This window comes from Procambarus clarkii, chromosome 90 (assembly GCF_040958095.1).
Source record: "Procambarus clarkii isolate CNS0578487 chromosome 90, FALCON_Pclarkii_2.0, whole genome shotgun sequence".
Taxonomy (NCBI): Eukaryota; Metazoa; Arthropoda; class Malacostraca; order Decapoda; family Cambaridae; genus Procambarus; species Procambarus clarkii.
Genome location: NC_091239.1, coordinates 16,872,831 through 16,893,370, shown reverse-complemented (window position 1 = coordinate 16,893,370; position 20,540 = coordinate 16,872,831). Strand labels below are relative to the sequence as shown.

The 20,540-nt window shown below is 40.1% G+C and overlaps 1 protein-coding gene across 8 annotated transcripts in view; it reads left to right on the top strand.

Moving 5' to 3' along the window:
* aPKC (protein kinase C iota type) overlaps nucleotides 1-20,540 on the top strand; it is a 201,976-nt gene that overhangs the window by 139,993 nt on the left and 41,443 nt on the right. For all 8 annotated transcript variants that reach the window (XR_011225900.1, XR_011225899.1, XM_069318404.1 and 5 more), the window contains 7 exons: nucleotides 4,345-4,430; nucleotides 7,417-7,651; nucleotides 8,129-8,176; nucleotides 8,428-8,609; nucleotides 9,466-9,700; nucleotides 14,350-14,530; nucleotides 20,236-20,354. Coding sequence is in view for 6 of the 8 variants with exons in the window: in XM_069318404.1 (XP_069174505.1) it covers nucleotides 4,345-4,430; nucleotides 7,417-7,651; nucleotides 8,129-8,176; nucleotides 8,428-8,609; nucleotides 9,466-9,700; nucleotides 14,350-14,530; nucleotides 20,236-20,354 (1,086 nt within the window). In the remaining 2 variants the exon portion in view is untranslated. The remainder of the gene's footprint in view (nucleotides 1-4,344; nucleotides 4,431-7,416; nucleotides 7,652-8,128; nucleotides 8,177-8,427; nucleotides 8,610-9,465; nucleotides 9,701-14,349; nucleotides 14,531-20,235; nucleotides 20,355-20,540) is intronic.

Genomic DNA, 20,540 nt, shown 5'->3' with positions numbered 1-20,540 from the left:
TGTATGCTTACAGGGACAGTATTGAACAGCTGTGAACCTCTGATACTCATTCAGTGGTCACTGATTGTGTGTATGACACCTCGTCTCCTCACTGGATCAGTCTACATTTCCTTCCATATTGTTTTACTGTGCAAATTTGGGACCCGGCCTTCCAGTATCTTCCATGTATATATTATTGATACCTCTCATCTCCTTTCCCAAGAGTACGTTTGAGAGCTTTCAAACAGTCCCAATAATTTAGATGCTTTATCGTTTCTATGCATGCCGTTTATGTTCTCAGTATTCCCTCTATTTCAGCAGTCTCTTTTCCCTTGAAAGGGGAAGTGCTTACCGGGCAGTACTCAAGGTGGGACAGCACCAGTGATTTAACTAGTACTGTCTAAGCTCACTTATCAGAATTATATGAAAGTACCCCCTGCCGGATAAGCCAGATATGTGGATAAGCAGAATTTTTACTGCTGAAGTCCAAAAGTGAACATATTCGCCATTTTGTGACATACAATCGACATACTGTAATTTGAATTTACACACACTATACAGTAATTAAAAAAATATGCTGTACCAATACAGTACTGTAATTTAAAACAGAAACTTCAGCTTACCTTGTTATAGTTTGTCATCTTGATTGATGCTGCATACAGTACTGTTCAGTATATTCAGATCAATAATCCCTGAAAATTTACATAACCTAACTTAACATAACACTAAAGTTACTGTACAGTACATGAGCTTAGCAAAGTCGGTTTTGACTGCCAGCTGCTGAAGCTTCATTGGTTGAAGGGCCTTGGCTTGCTGTTTTTATCAAGTAAGAAGCGAGTTTTTTTTGCCTCGTGTGTTCATTGGCCTCTCTTATGATCAGCTCTTTGGCTCACCTCAAGTATTGATACACATTTCTAAATTCTGGATTAGCACAATTGGATGAAAAATTAGTATGTCAACAGAAGACATGAGTAAACTGTGTTTGGTTGCCTGTGGTGATGTCAGCATAACCTTCTTCCTCTTAATGGCCTCCACGACAATTGTTGCTGCTGCCAGACATAGTCGTTGCAAAAAACGTTAAAAGTTTATATGAAAACAAAGGATTTATTTAAAAAAAATGTTTGACTAATGGTGCGGCACTGGGGTATATCTTGAGGTTATCTTGAGATGACTTCGGGGCTTTAGTGTCCCCACGGCCCGGTCCTCGACCAGGGGCCAGATTCACGAAAGCACTTACGCAAGCACTTATGAACCTGTACATCTTTTCTCAATCTTTGGTGGCTTTGTTTCCAATTATTGAACAGTTAATGAGCTCCGAAGCACCAGGAGGCTGTTTATAACAATAACAACAGTTGATTGGCAAGTTTTCATCCTTGTAAACTGTTTAATAAATGTAACCAAAGCCGTAAAAGATTGAGGAAAGATGTACACGTTCGTAAGTGCTTGCGTAAGTGCTTTCGTGAATCTGGTCCCAGGCCTCCACCCCCAGGAAGCAGCCCGTGACAGCTGACTAACTCCCAGGTACCTATTTTACTGCTAGGTAACAGGGGCATAGGGTGAAAGAAACTCTGCCCATTGTTTCTCGCCGGCACCCGGGATCGAACCCGGGACCACAGGATCACAAGTTCAACGTGCTGTCCGCTCGGCCGACCGGCTCCCTATAACGTGAGGGTCAGGAGCACATGGCCTGGATGGGTCAACTTGAAGCAGGCAGGCACTTTACGTAGGCTACGTAGGCTTACGTATATGGGGAGAAAAACAATCTCAAAATTTTAGTGGGAAACTACAGTCTGTACACACAATTTTCAAGAAATTTATATTTTTTATAATACAGTATTAGATAATATTTCTTTAGTTTTTACTGTATAAAGAATTGTTTACCACAATTTTTGGTTACAATACAGATTATAGGTCCTTATCCTTCCCTCCTGTTCCCGCTCTCCTGACACTCCCTACCCCAACACCTCCCATACCAGGTGCTTATTAACACGCTAGTTTATATAGCAGCTATCTTACCATGTCAAAGTAGGAGAGATATAAATGTATGTGTATATATGTGTATACAGGATATGAGGAAGCTGGTCAGAATTGCATTTCACCTTTGTAAATGCATATTAGTTACATTATGTAAAAAATACATATCGAACACGTCTACTGTAGGGCAGACGTAAATCTGTGTATTTATGTACAGTATTTCTGTATGTAGGTTAGATTAAGATTTTATAAGCACTGCAATCACCTTCTGCGGTTGATTGTTCAATAAAACACTGAACACTGTTTAACAGATATCTAACCCTGTCCATGAAGTACAGAGATAAATGTATATATACTGGTTGGCATTTTAAATGTGTGGCCATATCTGCAGTAAAAAAAATAATAATAATAAAAAACTCCCGTACTCTGCTCCTCAAGCCACTGCTGTATGGGATTAATATGGTATTGCACTATGCCTGTCTGTGTTATCTGGTAAAATCTCCAGTTATCTGAATTGCTATTCGGATACAGTGAAGATTTGCCGGAAAAATATCCGGCTGCGATTTTCACAGGGTAACCCAAATATTTGAATCGGCAGGCTTCAGATAAGTGGGCTTGTACAATATTAACATTCTGGTGGCATTCCTGAATTTAATGTTATCACAACCATCGTATCATTTTCCTGGCTGATGCTATGGTTATGTTCACTAAATGTCAGGTCATCAGACATTATAATTTCTAGATCTTTTACATGTTGTCTTTCTTTCTATGTGTAGGTCTGATTGTCCTATACCCTGTGTTTCTTTCAAGTCTTCATTTCTACTATGCCCAAATACCTACAACTTATGACTGTTAAACATTATGCTATTTTCCATTGCCCATTTGAAAACATTATTGATATGAGCTTGTAGTATTTTAGTGACGTCTGTAGAAGTAATTTTCATGCTGATTTTAGTACTGTATCTACAAAAGGTGACAGAAAACTGTGACCTGTATTTTTGTCTATACAGTAGAACCTCGGTTCTCGTAGGCCCCTGTTCTCGTAGTAAATTTCTATATTTGGTTGTCGTAGTTGCCTCGGAGGTCGTAGTTTGTTTATACACGTATAGGTTCACCGCGAGCGTGGTGCTTCAGTTTATCAGTCTCCCGCCTATTGATGATCGCTCTTGGATTCTTTGTGAAGAATTTCATTGTTTCTGAACATGAAAGTTCTGATTATATATCATGCCATGGGTTCCAAGAAAGTTGGTGGTAATGTTCAACATGAGAAAGTAGTTGTGAGGATGATGATAGAGGAAAAATAAGAGATCATTCATAATGAGGCAAATGTGATGTTTCGCTACAGACAAGTGTTAAAACGTAGAGAAAAACCAGTGTCTATAGACAGATTCTTAGTAAGGCAAGCAAGCAGTGAGCCACAACCAGGTCCTAGAGGTATGCCTGCAAAACGTGAGAGAGAGCACCCCAGAAATGTCATCACTGCTGTTATAATGGAAGGGGACTTCCCTTCTAAACACTAACACCTTTCCTCCTCCTTCCCTCCCCCCAATCCCCTTCCTCAGTCTTCCATATGCCAACAAGAGTCCTCCACAAAGGTAAGGTACCTAAGAGTATTATTCTGTATAAAATGTATTTTTAAGTTAATATTTTTGGGGTGTGGAATGGATTAATTAAATTTACATTACTTCTTATGGGAAAATTAATTTCGGTTTTCGTACCGTATCTGGGAACGGATTAACTACGAAAATGAAAGTACCACTGTATATGATATAAGAATAGGAGAAAAGTGGTTCTGTGCCACTTTTGTGACTGTTCCGTGGGTATAGACCTTTTCACTGTGCATGGACTCTATTTCATTTTATTGAGTGCTACTCTTTGCATTCTGTTTGACAATTGAAAATCCAATGCCCCACTTTACTCTTTATTCCTATTGATCTCATTTTATGGACTATTTCCGTGGTCACCCTTATCAAATGTACACATAGAATTTGCAAAGGCAACATCTGCATTTTGTTTTTCTTCTAATGCTTGTGATCGTCATATTGCTTCAGTAATTGTGAAAGACAGGATTCTCTCACACCAACTCTATGATGAACAGACAGGTGCAAAAAGTGCATTAATAGCAACTCATGCATATAAAGGAATGAAGACTTCAATACCCAATCTTTAAACACAACAGGGAATTACCTTATCTGGCTGGGCTTTGGCACCTATGTCACTCTGCACGCTTAAAGTACCAACAGCCTGGTTGATCAAGCTTTGAGCCAAGATGCCTGTTCATAAGTATGAGGGGTAGGTTAGAAAGTCTGGAATGAAGTTCCTGGCTATAAAATAAGAGGTTTTGTGTTGGTGAGGCGAGAGAAAGGTTACTAATTGTTGCTTGTGTTGTAGGGAGCATCTACCGGAGAGGAGCGAGAAGATGGCGCAAACTCTACAAGGTCAACGGCCACATCTTCCAGGCCAAGCGCTTCAACAGGGTCAGTACTGGTTTTTCTCCTTTTTATGTTCTTTTGATTAAATGTTTTGACACTGATTTTGAATCTGTTGGGGGAGCAATACCTAGTGGTTGTGAGGGGCTTGGGAGCCGAACCTCAACACAGCCAGGGGAGTACGACAGTCCACCTTAATACCACCATGATCACCATCTCTGAAACACAGCCTGCAAAGTACAATATACCTTGACAGTACCATCATCACCGCTACAAAACATCCCCACAGTACCACCACCACCGTTAAAGTACCGCCCCCGCCCCCCACAGTACCACCATTACTAATACCACAGCACCTCCACCACTGCAATATCAGTGCCATACACTACCATTATCACTGCACCACCACCACCACCACCACCACCTCCACCACCACCACCACCACCACCACCGTCCCGACAACACCCACAGTTGGAAGTTGTCAAGTTAAGGAGACAAGTACTCTTACAGAAATTTTTAAGGTGTGTAATGAGCTTGGTAAGTATCTCAAGAGGTCTAGACAGCAGTCATAGTAGAGACCAAAGGTGATAGGAAACTGTAGGAGACCAAAAACATTTCTAGGTAATATCATGAGGATTTGTTATTGGTACGTTGATATTAACAAGGGCTTGTGGTTAGTTAGGTAGCAGGTATCAAGCAGGTAAAACCATGGAAGGTTGTTAGGGGTGTTAGTTTTAATGCTCATATTTATGATTTTGATGGCAAACATTTTCGTATTGCACATTATAATTTTCTTCGGTACTTTGTTTATTTCTGAATCATTCACCGTTAGGTTAGCCCAACCACTTGGGTTGGATGGAAGAGCGACGGTCTTGCTTCATACAGGTCATACCTGGTTGATACCTGGTTGATGGAGTTCTGGGAGATCTTCTACTCCCCAAGCCCGGCCCGAGGCCAGGCTCGCTCGACTTGTGAGAGTTTGGTTCACCAGGCTGTTGCTTGGAGCGGCCTGCAGGCCCACATACCCACCACAGCCCGGTTGGTCCGGAACATCTTTTAGAAAACAGTCTAGTTATCTCTTGAAGATGTCCACGGTTGTTCCGGCAATATTTCTGATGCTCGCTGGGAGGACGTTGAACAACCACGGACCTCTGATGTTTATACAGTGTTCTCTGATTGTGCCTATGGCACCTCTGCTCTTCACTGGTTCTATTCTGCATTTTCTTCCATATCGTTCACTCCAGTATGTTATTTTACTGTGTAAATTTGGGACCTGGCCCTCCAGTATTTTCCATGTGTATATTATTTGGTATCCCTCTCATCTCCTTTCTAGAGAGTACATTTGGAGAGCTTTGAGATGATCCCAATAATTTAGGTGTTTTATCTCGTCTATGCGTGCCGTATATGTTCTGTATTCCCTCTATTTCAGCAATCTCTCCTGCTCTGAAGGGGAAAGTGAGTACTGAGCAGTACTCAAGACGGGACAGCACAAGTGACTTGAAGAATACAACCATTGTGATAGGATCCCTGGATTTGAAAGTTCTCGTAATCCATCCTATCATTTTCCTGGCTGACGCAATATTTGCTTGGTTATGCTTCCTAAACGTTAGATCGTCGAACATCATTATTCCCAAATCCTTTACATGCTGTTTTCCTACTATGGGCAGATTTGATTGTGTTTTGTACCCTGTATTAAGTTTCAGATTCTCATTTTTGCCATACCTGAGTACCTGAAATTTATCACTGTTAAACATCATGTTATTTTCTGCTGCCCAATTGAAAAATTTGTTGATATCTGCATGTATGTACAAATTACAATACAAAGTCAGCATTCAATCCCTGGCCGTCTAAGTGGTTGGGTATAATTCCCCGTCCTATCCCAAATCCTTATCCTGACCTCTTCCAAGTGCTACAGAGTCGTAATGGCTTGGCACTTTCCCCTGATAATTATCTCCCTCCCTCACCCTTTGTTAGCTGTGAGAGGTGCTGCTGCTGCTGGCTTGATTAGATTGGTATTTTTAAGTTGGACTTGTAGTTTGATCCTGTGGTTCAAAGTCAGTCAGAATATATACACACAGACGGGTGCCTGACAGCTGGGTGGACAGCACTTCGGATTTGTAGTCCTGAGGTTCCGGGTTCGATCCACGGTAGAGGCAAAGACAAATGGGCAAAATGTTTTTCACCCTGATGCCTCCGTTACCTAGCAATAAATAGGTACCTGGGAGTTAGACAGCTGCTACGGGCTGCTTCCTGGGGGTGTGTAACAAAAAGAAGGCCTGGTCGAGGACCTGGCCACGGGGACGCTAACCCCTGAAATCATCTCGAGATAACCTCAAGACACAAAAACACACATAACAGAGTGGTATACGGTTGGAACAAACTAAATGAGAAGGTGGTGGAGGGCAAAACCGTCAGTAGTTTCAAAGCGTTTTACAACAAAGAGTACTGGGAAGACAGGGACACCACGAGCATAACTCTCATCCTGTAACTACACTTGGGTAATTACACACACACACACACCCATCCTCATCACATGACCATCATAGCCAGTTTGTTTTCTGGGTTTAAATGGTTACTTTGTTTTTCAGGCGTAAATGTTTTTACATAAATTCACTTCTTTATTTTGAATTACCAATCTTATTTTTACAGTGCTATTAATATAATATATGAACTTATCACTATGTATACTATAAGGAATATAGTATAAGAAATATGTACTTTCTATACTATATGAAATATTGCCGGAACAACCGTGGACATCTTCAAGAGATAACTAGACTGTTTTCTAAAAGACATTCCGGACCAACCGGACTGTGGTGGGTATGTGGGCCTGCGGGCCGCTCCAAGCAACAGCCTGGTGGACCAAACTCTCACAAGTCAAGCCGAGGCCAGGCTTGGGGAGTAGAACTCCCAGAACCCCATCAACCAGGTATCAACCAGGTATACACCTATATCTGTTATAAAGAATATCTTATTTCCATGCAAATCCCATACATGTATAAAGCCATTCATCTCTTTAATATTTTTGTTTCAGCGGGCCTTTTGCGAATTCTGCAAGGATCGCATATGGGGACTGGGACGCCAAGGTTTCAAGTGCACACAGTGCAAACTCCTTGTTCACAAAAAGTGCCATAAGCTCCAAAAAGTACCCTGCAATGCAGATTTGGACACTTCGACCGATACCCTGGCATCCCACGAGAACTCGACACTCCCCAGGCCAGGTACCAATGGGAAGAGGGTTATACCGGAATTTCCTGGAGAGATCTCGGGTGAGTGGTAATTATTGTTTACATTCCTGCAACACTTGTGTGAGGCTGTACCAGTAAAACAACCTATGGATTTAAGCATTTTGAGAATATTATACTTTTCTTGAAATAACATTTGCAATAAGCATGTAATGACCGCTTATATTTCATTGCCAATAATTCTTTATAGATTTCTGAAATTTATTTTGGATTTCAATTGATAACATTACAGTAATATGGTAATTTGTAATTGTTTTATTGTTCCGTCCCCATTATGGCTATCTTGTGCAGTAAATAAAGATGAACTTTTTGTCTGTAGTGCTCTATTGCACAGCTAATTAATATACCAAACTTTGTATGATCATAAAGACTCCAGGGGTCAGGCTATAGACTACCAGGGGACCAGTAGGGTCGGGCGTGGGGTTGATTTCTTCATTTGCTATATAGTTCTATTGATTCCTTTTTTCTCTATTTAACACTTATTTTAAATAATCTTTCCAGATCCTGGTATACATGAAGAAACACCGGTTGAGATGCCAGCCACCACAGGTGAGTGTTCTAGTGTATTGTCATCACATGGCTGCGGGAGTAGAACATCTTGACAGTGGCCACAGATAAACCCCATCAATTCCCTCTACTCTCATGTGTTGTGTTTACTTTTATTTTTGCTTTAACAGAAACTGCAAAAGAAATTATACAGGAACTATACACAGTTTATATAGGAACTGTGGACAATTTATACAGGCATTACACTTTTATTCTGATATCGCCATTGTTTAAAATATATTACTCTCTTACAGGGAAAAGTAGTGAACCTATGTCCCCTACTGGCCAGGCAGGACAGTACTGCTTGGAAGACTTTGAGCTCATACGTGTTATTGGCCGAGGATCATATGCTAAGGTTTTAATGGTCGAACTCAAGAAAACGAAAAGGATTTATGCCATGAAGGTCATAAAGAAAACTCTCGTCACCGATGATGAGGTATCTATGTATAGTATTTTGTTTGACTATAAATGTCCACATAAAGCGTCCTGTGCATAAACGGTTCTGCACCGACCACCATCGTAACTATAACTTCCTAAACTAAATTCTCTCCGACTTGGCGGTCCAAATTTGTGGGGAGATGGGTCGCCTCCGTGGCAAACAGGTGTTTGGTTCATAGGAGGATTGGTAAGTTGGGTGGAAGATGCATGATAGACCTTCCATTCATCTTGAGTTAACGTGTACAACATGTTTGATACCTGCTTGATGAGGTTCTGGGAGTTCTTCTACTCTCCAAGTCTGGCCCGAGGCCAGGCTGTTTAAACCATTTAATTAGTTGCACAGTAAATAATAAATCATTCTATTGATGAGATAATAAAAACTACATACAGTAGTTCTTAATTATTGTAAATGCATTCGGTATTCTACCAATTTGTTGTAAATGGAATGTACTTGGACTTCAAATTTTGTAAATGAAATGAACTTGGTCTGAGAACGGGTTGGATGAACACATGACATAAGAACTAATACAAAGAAAAAGAAAGAAAATTAGGAAACATTTTGTACATTCTGGCATTCTTCATAAGGAAGATCAGATAGTCGTTACTTTGCCATATTTAAGAATGTTGGCACATTTTTTGTAGTTTTAACTGTAGATCGGGTGTTTGTGTATCACATCTAAGCATTTAATTTTATAAATTGATAAAACTGAGAAGCTTTTCCTGCATGTTATTAAGAAATTGTTTACCATTTTAATTGTCTCTTATTTTTATGTTTAATATACTGTACTGTTATGTCCTCCTGTATGTTTAAGTATCCATTGAATTTGTTTAATTTGTAATTATTTATATTTTAGGATATAGATTGGGTGCAAACAGAGAAGCATGTGTTTGAGACGGCATCCAACCATCCATTCTTGGTGGGTCTTCACTCTTGTTTCCAAACTCCGTCCCGACTTTTCTTCGTCATTGAATTTGTCCGAGGAGGTGATTTGATGTTCCACATGCAACGACAACGTCGTTTACCAGAGGAACATGCCCGATTTTATGCTGCCGAGATATGTTTGGCACTTAATTTTCTTCATGAGAAAGGTGGGAATGCTAATTTAAATGCTTAATTGGATAATCATGCGACATGTAAATGTTTTATTGAAGTTATATACAATGTTGTGGTGTAGCTTACAGAACATGTGATCTTGTCACACTACACTACATGCTCATATGTTTTGTAGGCTTTGTTTACAAAGCATTTGTTTACATTTGTTAATATGTTGACCCGACCACACACTAGAAGTTAAAGGGACAACGACGTTTCGGTCCGTCCTGGACCATTCTCAAGACTTGACAATCGACTTGAGAATGGTCCAGGACGGACCGAAACGTCGTCGTCCCTTCAACTTCTAGTGTGTGGTCTGGTCAACATACTTCAGCCACGTTATTGTGACTCATCGCCTGCATTTGTTAATATGATCATATTATTCAGCTAGAGCTCTTTTGAGAGGTGATAGTTTACCTCAATAATTCCATTCACCTGGGCTTTAGGAGAGTCAAAACATGGACCCCAGGCATGTGAGACCAAAGCTCTTATTGACCGAGCAAAGGACAAAGCTATTTTACCTCAGTGACTTCAGTCTTTGTTAATAAACACACTGCTTCATAGTGTGACTATAATTTGTTGGTATTGCACTCTGATTTCACTCGTTAACTTATTGACACAGACGAGAATTTAATTAAAAACATATCCCATCTGGAGTATAGGTAATACCAAACACTGTCTTAATTCACATAGTAGTGTCTTTAAATTCTTGAAGAAGTCTTGAGAATAGAGTTAATCGACTTGAGAATGGTCCAGGACGGACAGAAACGTCGTCATCCTTTCACCTTCTAGTGTGTGGTCTGGTCATCATAGTGTCTTTAAGCTGTACTTTGGTTAAACAGAAACTTTGTAACATCTAAACAAATCTTATTTCAAAATATTTACAACTAAAATTAATCATATGTGTAGAATTAATAAATTTATGCCTTGTTAGAGTCTTCTCCTAGAGAGTTTTCTCCTAAGAATGTTAGGATAATTATTTTGGCACTGTTTATCTTTCTTGTCCCATGTATTAGTAACTATTAAGTATCCACGTAAAAGAAATCTTGGGCATACTTAATACTGCAAACTTTTACGATGTGGTCAATAACATACAGCAGATGAAAGAAGGTTGGGTAAAGTGCATTTACTTTGACTTTCATTAAAGATTTGTTACTGTTGCTCACAAAAACAGTAGTTGAAAAGACACTGAACTGGGTAATGGACTATCTAAGAGACAATAAACCAGGAGGTAAGATAATTATCAGGAGAAAGCCTTAATCCATTACAACCATATAGTACTTGTAAGGGATGAGGATAAGGATTTGGGATAGAACGAAGCAAAGAAATGATGGTCAACCACTTGGACAGTCAGGGATTGAACGCCGGATGAAAGAAGTGAGACCGTTGCTGAACTGTCCAGTCCAAGTGGTGTCAGGCTGGAGGAACGGGGCAATTCCATCCCGTATGGCAGGCACTCTAGTTTTTCATTTGGGTCTTTAATGTGTGTGTATAAAACCACACACTTTCTTGAGACAGTAATATGTTGTTGCTTGGCAGGCATATTTCCATGTTCTAGCCCTTCATCTCTTATTGGCATAGTTGGACATTGCAGCGGATGTTCATTAGTCCATTTTTAACAACTTTGTAGAACATCAGTTGCCTCATACTGCCACCTCTTGTCCTTTTTCTTGCTTTAACCACTATAGCTATTCTCGGTGCCTTCCCTAGAACTGTGTATAATTACCTAAGTGTAGTTACAGGATGAGAGCTACGCTCGTGGTGTCCTGTCTTCCCAGCACTCTGTCATATAACGTTTTGATATTACTGACCATTTTGGTCAGTAATTTGGTCAGTAAAAAAACACCACCACCTGACCTAACTTGTTCCAACCGTCTACCACTCTGTTTACAAAAGTGAATTTTCTTATATTTCTCTAGCAGCTTTGTTTCATTAGTTTAAATCTTTAACCTCTTGTTCTTGAAGTTCCAGGTCTCTGGAATTCTTCCTTACCAATTTTATCGATTCCCGTTACTATCTTGTACTTAATCATAATGCCTTTTTTCTTCTAGCTTCTAGGTTTTGCATATTTAATGCCTCTAACCTCTCTTTGTAGCTCTTGCCATTCAGTTCTGGGAGCCACTTAGTTGCATGTCTTTGCACCTTTTCCAGTTTGTTGATGTGCTTCTTAAGATATGGGCACCACACAAACGCTGCATATTCTAGCTTTGGTTTAACAAAAGTCTTGAACAATTTCTTTAGTATATCGCCATCCATGTATTTAAAAGGAATTCTGAAGTTAGAAAGGGTAGCATAAGCCCCTCCCACAATGTTCTTAATGTGGTAATCAGGTGACAGTTTTCAATCTAGAACCACCCCTAGATCTCTCTTATCAGAAATCTTTGAAGATTTCCCACATAATTTATAGGTTGTGTAGGGTCTATGTTCTCCTATTCCACATTCCATAACATGGTATTTATGCACATTAAATTCTATTTGCCAAGTGGTGCTCCATATACTTATTTTGTCCAGGTCTTCTTGAAGGGCAATACAATCATCTGAGTTTCTTTCCTTCCTATTATCTTAGCATCATCAGCAAACATGTTCATATAATTTTGTATTCCATCTGGCAGATCATTTATGTAAACATTGAACATCACCAGTGCAAGAACTGAACTCTGTGGTACTCCACTTATCACATTTCTCCAGTCCGATACATTGTCTCCGATTACTGCCCCTCATTTTTCTATCAGTTAGAAAAATTTTCATCCATGATAGAACCTTACCTGTCACCCTTCCAATATGTTCCAGTTTCCAGAACAACCTCTTATGTGGAACTCTGTCAAAAGCCTTTTTCAGGTTCAGATAGATGCAGTCAACCCAACCATCTCTTTCCTGTAATATCTCTGTGGCTCAATCATAGAAACTGAGTAAATTCGTTACACAGGATCTTCCAGATCGAAAACCATACCGACTTTCTGATATTACGTATATCTTTTTCTCCAGGTGTTTTACCCATTTAGTTTTGATTATTTTTTCCAATATTTTGACTATTACACTTGTCAATGATACAGGAATATAATTGTGGGGGTCTTCCTTGCCACCACTTTTGTAGATTGGAACTATGTTAACCCTTTTCCACACATCTGCTATGTCTCCTGTCCACAGGAATGCCTGAAAAATCAGCTGAATTGGAATGTTGAGCTCAGGTGCACATTCTCTTGGAACCCATGGTGAAACTCCATCTGGGCCAACTGCTTTGTTCTTACTTAGCTCCAAGATCATTTTTTAACTTCGTCTCTAGACACCTCAATGTGCGCTATGTTGTTTTCTGGAATTCTTATTGTGTCTGGTTCCCTGAAGATCTCATTTTGTACAAACACACTTTGCTTTTAATGAATTTATAGAAAAGGCCTGGATCTGATTTACATTTGTCTGCTATACCGTTCTCAAAGTTCCTCTCTGCCACTCTCCTTACTGATGTGTAGTTGTTTCTCATATCTGTATTGCTGGTATGTTTGGGGGTTTGGCCTCTTCCTATAATGATTCCATGCTTATGTCTTTTAATCTGTGGCCCTCTCGCAATTTCTGTTGAACCAACCCTCTTTCCTAGGCCTGCATCTCTGTTTTGGTATGAATGTTTTTGTGCCTTCATCGTATATTTCGCAAAATTTGGCATACGTCCCATTTACTTCCTTGCCTAGCAACAAGTCTGTCCAATTATGCCCATGAAAAATTGTTCTAGATTCCCTATAGCGTCCTCTCTTGAAATTGAGTTTTAACAACTGCTTCAATGTCCCCCATTCTCTACTAGATTATATCGCAAAGCGTATTTAATGTCCAATAGGACGTGATCACTTTCCCAAGGGAGGAAGGTACTGGATGTCAAATGCCTCTTCTTCTTTCCTGTTGAATATTAGATCCAATACTGACGGAACATCCCCTTCCGTCATTCTTGTGGCCTGCTTGATGTTGACCAGACCACACACTAGAAGGTGAAGGGACAATGACGTTTCGGTCTGTCCTGGACCATTTTCAAGTCGATTGTGAGGCTTGCTATCATTCTCACGATCGACTTGAGAATGGTCCAGGCCGGACCGAAACGTCGTCGTCCCTTCACCTTCTAGTGTGTGGTCTGGTCAACATACTTTAGCCACGTTATTGTGACTCATCGCCTGCTGCTTGATGTGTTGATACATGAATGTCTCCAAAATGAGGTTTTCAAATCTGCCTGTTCAAATGTCCTCTGTTCTTGTCTTGTACGCCTCCCAGTCTATTGCCTTAAAGTTGAAGTTACCTAGTACCAACAATCGGGATTTATCTTTGTCTGCTCTTACCATAATCTCTCTCATGACCATTATGAGGCCCTCTCGTTTGTCATCCAGTTCTTCCTTTGTCCATGTGTTGCTTGCTGGTGGGCTGTAGGCATTTAAAATTATCAGCTTATCCTGTTTTCAGACCTGCAATGCCATTATGTCAATATCTCGAGGTTTTTCGATCTCACACCTTACCTTCAGGTATGTGTGTGTGATAAGGAATATTCACATGTACAGTTAAAAATTTACTATTTTTGCGATTCCTTCTCGTATACTGTATTTATGAACTTTACAATATGGTATATGACAGATACTTTATGAAATGCTTAAATTTTCCTTTATCTTAACAGGTATAATCTATCGGGATCTAAAGTTGGATAACGTCTTACTCGATCATGAAGGGCACATTAAACTTACCGATTACGGTATGTGCAAAGAAGGTATCCGTCCAGGAGACACCACCTCTACCTTCTGCGGCACGCCAAACTACATTGCACCAGAGATTTTACAAGGTGTAGAATATAGCTTTAGGTGAGGCAAGTTTTATAATATGCATATATATATTTATATAATATACTGTATATATAATAATCTATTTAGTAGCAGGTTTTCCTGTAGGCTACACAAGGTAGGTAGATTGGCATATACTGTGTTATTGAATGTGATCAAAAAGGTAAGATCAGTGAATCTAGCATGAATCTTATCTATTTTCCTTACATTTCTGGGGGGAGTCCCGTCGGCTCCCCAGAGCTATCCAGGCTGATATGGATATGTATAACTTTCTGGCATCAGTCAATGTACATGGAGTTCTTACCTACCGGAGACCACGAGCCAGAACCTGGCCCCCCCTCAGAGAGGCACGAGCAATGGCCTATAGAAACCCCCGTGTGGTTGGGAGCATTCTATGTCTGCCATCGACTGGGTCAGGCACCCAGAAAGGTAGGCACCCAAAAACAAACCCCTATTCTGGTGAAAAATTGCTACCGAAAGCTGAAAGAGTGGACAGAACTTCCGAAATGAAAATTGGCAAACTAGCATGACATCATCACGTTGCCGCACCACTGTCTGCGCAACCCCCCTCCTTCCTGGGAGGGGGAAGGGGGAGCCCCAGACCCCCCGTGCCGGCAATCCAACCTTCAGTTCTTGGCTGATGCGATACTGGAGAAGTCGTGTGCCTCTGGCTCCTGTTTTGTTTTCAGTTCTGTGCCTTGGGGTTATCTTGAGATGATTTCGGGGCTTTTTAGTGTCCCTGCGGCCCGGTCCTCGACAGGAGTCACTGAAGGGGGTTATGCAGACAGCAGCGCGGCGACGTGATGACATCATGCTCGTTTGCTAATTTTCGTTTTGGGAGTTCTGTCCACTCATTTGGCTTTCGGTAGCAATTTTTCACCAGAATAGGGCTTTGGTTTGGGGTGCCTATCTTTCTGGGTGCCAGATCCAGTCAATGGCAGACATAGAATGCTCCCAACCACACGGGGGGTTTTATAGGCCATTGCTTCTTATGCCTTTCTGAGGGGCTGGCTCGTGGTCCCCGGTAGGCAAGACCTCCATGCACATTGACTGATGCCAGAAAGTTATACATATCTATATCAGCCTGGATAGCTCCGGGGAGCCTCCGGGACTCATCGAGAAAATGTAGTTTCAATACATTCAACGCTGGTTCCTTCTTCACTTAAGGAGGAGGTTGAAATATTAACTCTCCAAAGTTCATTTTTACAAACGTTCATTTATTATTTATATATATAAAACACACACGCATGCGTACGTCAAAGTTATGACTTCAAAGTGACATCAAGGTTTGAAGTCAAAACAAGAAATGATAAACAAGAAGTGGAACTTTTGCAAGCAATTAGGAAAGAACTGGTCACCAACAGTAAACTAACACAAAACACTACAGATAGAAGTGTTGGATGTTTAGAGAAGGCAATTTCATCTAGGGTGGACCGAGCAGCAGAAGAGATGAAAATCATAAAAAAAATAGTAGGATTAGGAGAAGGCTCAAAGGAAAATGTCTGATTTTAGGAGGATAGGAAAATGAGAGACAAAAACTGCCCCTTAAGAGTGATGTTGACCAGACCACACACTAGAAGGTGAAGGGACGACGACGTTTCTGTCTGTCCTGGACCATTCTCAAGTCGAATGGTCCAGGACGGACCAAATCGACTTGAGAATGGTCCAGGACAGACCGAAACGTCGTCGTCCCTTCACCTTCTAGTGTGTGGTCTGGTCAACATACTTTAGCCACGTTATTGTGACTCATCGCCTGCATTAAGAGTGATGTTTAATGGAGTGAAATATATGACAGAAATGCTTAAAAATGCCAGAAAATTGCATTGTAATGAAGATGGCACACTTTGGTCAGTAAGACAAGACCTCTCAAAGGAAGACAGAAAAGCTGAAAATGAACCTCATTGAAGCAAAACATTTACATAAGGATAGAAATGAAGAAGAAAGGAATTCTTTTTTTCTACAAAGTGTTGGGGACTGGAAAGCTAGTGAAATGGTACATAAAGACAAAGCAACAAACTTGACCATGTCGTAGCACAGTCGATTAAGGCAGCGTCTGGGATGATCTTGGACGTAGGTTCGAATCCTCGTCACGGCCCTTGTGGATTTGTTCAAAGCAACAAACTCATTAAAGGAAGGGGGATGTAAAGAACAAAGGAAAGGGGAACATGTTCCTGTAAATAGTATATACCAACATAGATGGAGTGAGATCGAAAATATTGGAGTTGAAGGATATAATTCAGCTCAAAGTCTCCAATATTGTCACATTAACAGAGACAAAACTTGAAGAAAATATCTTAAATGAGGTCATATTCCCAAGGGGCTACTCAGTTTGGAGACATGACAGGAAGAGGGTAGTAGTGGCTCTGCTGGTGAAAGAACACCTGAAGGTAAGAGAGTTAATATTTGAAAACCCTCGAGATATTGACATAATGGCATTGTAGGTCTGGAATCAGGATGATAAGCTGCTAATTTTAAATGCCTACAGCCCACCAGCAAGCAACACATGGACAAAGAAAGAACTGGATGACAAACGAGAGGGCCTCATAATGGTCATGCGAGAGATTATGGTAAGAGCAGACAAAGATAAATCCCGATTGTTGGTACTAGGTAACTTCAACTTTAAGGCAATAGACTGGGAGGCCTACGAGTCAAGAATGGAGGATATTTGGACAGGCAGATTTGCAAACCTCATTTTGGAGACATTCATGTATCAACACGTCAAGCAAGCCACAAGAATGAGGGCAGGGTATGTTCCGTCAGTATTGGATCTAGTATTCACCAGGAAAGAAGAAGAGGTATTTGACATCCAGTACCTTCCTTCCTTGGGAAAGAGTAATCATGGCCTATTGGACATTAAATACGCTTTGCGATATAATTTAGTAGAGAATGGGGACATTGAAGCAGTTGTTAAACTCGATTTCAAGAGGAAATGGGAAATGCTATGGGGAACTTAGAAAATTTGTTCATGGGTATAATTGAAAAGACTTGTTGCTAGACAAGGAAGTAAATGAGATGTATGCCAAATTTTGCAAAATATACGATGAAGGCAAAACATTCATACCAAAACAGAGATGCAGACCTAGGAAACAGGGTTGGTTCAACAGAAATTGCAAAGGAGGGCCAGAGTTCAAAAGACACAAGCATGGAATCATTATAGGAAGAGGCCAAACCCCCAAACATATCAGCAATACAAAGATACGAGAAACTACTACACAACAGTAAGGAGAGAGGCAGAGAGGAACTTTTAGAACAAATGTAAATTTGAGAACAGTATAGCAGACAAATGTAAATCAGATTCAGGTCTTTTCTATAAATTCATTAAAAGCAAGCTGCAGGTAAAGGATAATATTTAGAGGTTGAAAATGGGAGACAGATACACGGAAAATGAAAATGAAATGTGTGAAACATTAAACGAAAAGTTGCAAAGTGTACAACTCCACAAGGTTCATGACGAGGATTCGAACCTACTTCCTAGAGCATCCCAGACGCTGCCTTAATTGACTGAGCTACGACATGGAAAAAAAAAAAAAAAGAGTTGAAACCAGAAGTTCTACTGAACTTACTTGGATCCTGCAGCCTCTCAAAGACACAAACCAGAGTTTTACACAACTCCCCCAGGCACTCGAGCTATGTCAATAAAGAGTTTCAACTCTCTCTCTTTTTTTTTTTTTTTTTTTTTCTTTTCTTTTCTTTTCTTTCTTCGCTCTCTCCCCCCCATGTCATGGCTCAGTCAATTAAGGCAGAGTCGGGGATGCTCTCAGACATAGGTTCGAATCCTCGTCACGGCCCTTGTGGATTTGTTCATTTGATGCATCACGCTATTGTGATTTCTGTGTGTAAGTTCCAAAGTGAGTTTGTACAAAATGAGATTATCAGGGAACCAGACACAATAAGGATTCCAGAGAACAACATAGAACACAGAGGTGTCTAGAGACGAAGTGAAATAATGCTCTTTGAGCTAAGTAGAACAAAGCAGTTGGCCCTGATGGCGTTTCACCATGGGTTCTGAGAGAATGTGCACCTGAGCTCAGCATTGAACTTCAGCTGATTTTTCAGGCATCCCTGTGTACAGGAGTCATAGCTGATGTGTGGAAAAAGGCTAACAGTTCCAATCTACAAAAGTGGTGGCAGGGAAGACCCCCTCAATTATAGACCTGTATCATTGACAAATGTAATATTCAAAATATTGGAAAAAATAATTAAAACTAAATGGGGTAAACCACCTGGAGAAAAAGATATAATATCAGAGAGTCAGTATGGTTTTCGATCTGGAAGATCCTGTGTAACGAATTTACTCAGTTTCTTCGATCAAGCCACAGAGAGATTTTACAGGAAAGAGATGGTTGTGTTGACTGCATCTGTCTGGACCTAAAAAAGGCTTTCGACAGAGTTCCACATACGATTTTTTTCTTGAAACTGGAACATATTGGAAGGGTGACAGGTAAGCTTCTAACATGGCTGAAAAATTTTCTGATAGAAAAAGGAGGGTAGTAATCAGTCAGTGTCTCGGACTGGAGAAATGTCACAAGTGGAGTACCTCAGGGTTCAGTTCTTGCACCAGTAATGTTCATTGTCTACATAAATGATCTACCAGATGGAATATAGAATTATATGAACATGTTTGCTGATGATGCTAAGATAATAGGAAAGATAAGAAACCTGATGATTGTCATGCCCTTCAAGAAGACCTGGACAAAATAAGTACAGTATACGGAGCACCACTTGGCAAATGGAATTCAATTTGAATAAATGCCATGTTATGGAATGGGAAATAGGAGAACATAGACCCCCACACAAACTATATATTATGTTAGAAATCTTTAAAGAATTCTAATAAAGAAAGAGATCTAGGGGTGGTTCTAATAGAAAACTATCACCTGAGGACCACATTAAGTACATTGTGAGAAGCTACACTTTCTAACTTCAGAATTGCTTGTAAATACATAGATGGCAAATACTAAAGAAATTGTTCACAACCTTTGTTAGACTAAAGCTGGAATATGCAGCGGTTGTATGGTGCCCATATCTTTAGAAGCACATCAACAAACTGGAAAAGGTGCAAAGACATGCAACTAAATGGCTCCCAGAACTGAAGGACCAGAGCTACGAGGAGAGGTTAGAGACATTAAATATGCCAAAACTAGAAGATGGAAGAAAAGAGGAGATATGATCGCTACGTATAAAATAGTAACAGGAATCGCTAAAATTGATAGGGAAGAATTCCTGAGACCTGGAACTTCAAGAGGTCATAGATTTAAACTAACTAAGCAAGGCTGCCGAAGAAATATAAGAAAATTCACTTATGTAAACAGAATGGTAGACAGTTGGAACAAGTTAGGTGAGAAGGTGGTGGAGGCCAAAATCGTCAGTAATTTCAAAGCGTTATGACACAGATTGCTGGGAAGAAGGGACACCAAGAGCGTAGCTCTCATCCCGTAACTACTCTTGAGTAATTACACAATATTTTTTTGTTATAAATACTTTACAATTTTGTTCAAATACCAATATGAACCTTTTCACTTGTTTTCAGATTAAAACCATTTCTAAACATTTCATCCACTGTTAATATTTGTATTTTGCTTCCAGTAACTGATTTAGAGCATTCTAACATAAATAGTATATTGTGTGCATTATTCAGTTAGTGCTCATGAAATCATAAAAATGTGCAGTACAGAACTTATAAACATATTAAGAAACATTTTAATTCCACCCGACTTCTCTTGCAGTGTTGACTGGTGGGCATTAGGAGTTCTACTTTACGAAATGCTAGCGGGCAAGAGTCCCTTTGATATTGTGGGAGCAACTGACAACCCTGATTGTAACACTGAAGACTTTCTCTTCCAAGGTGAGCGGATTGCTCTTAATTTATTGTGAATTACTTCTATGCCAGGCAAATAGTTTGACTTAATTGCCTTAAATAAAGTCACTGGTTTTATTAAAGTTTGTAAGACTCTCTTTTCTTCTATTGGTTAAATTGGGTAAAACTGTAGCTCTGAACATAATGAAGCTCTGCTTTCTGCGGCGGCCATTT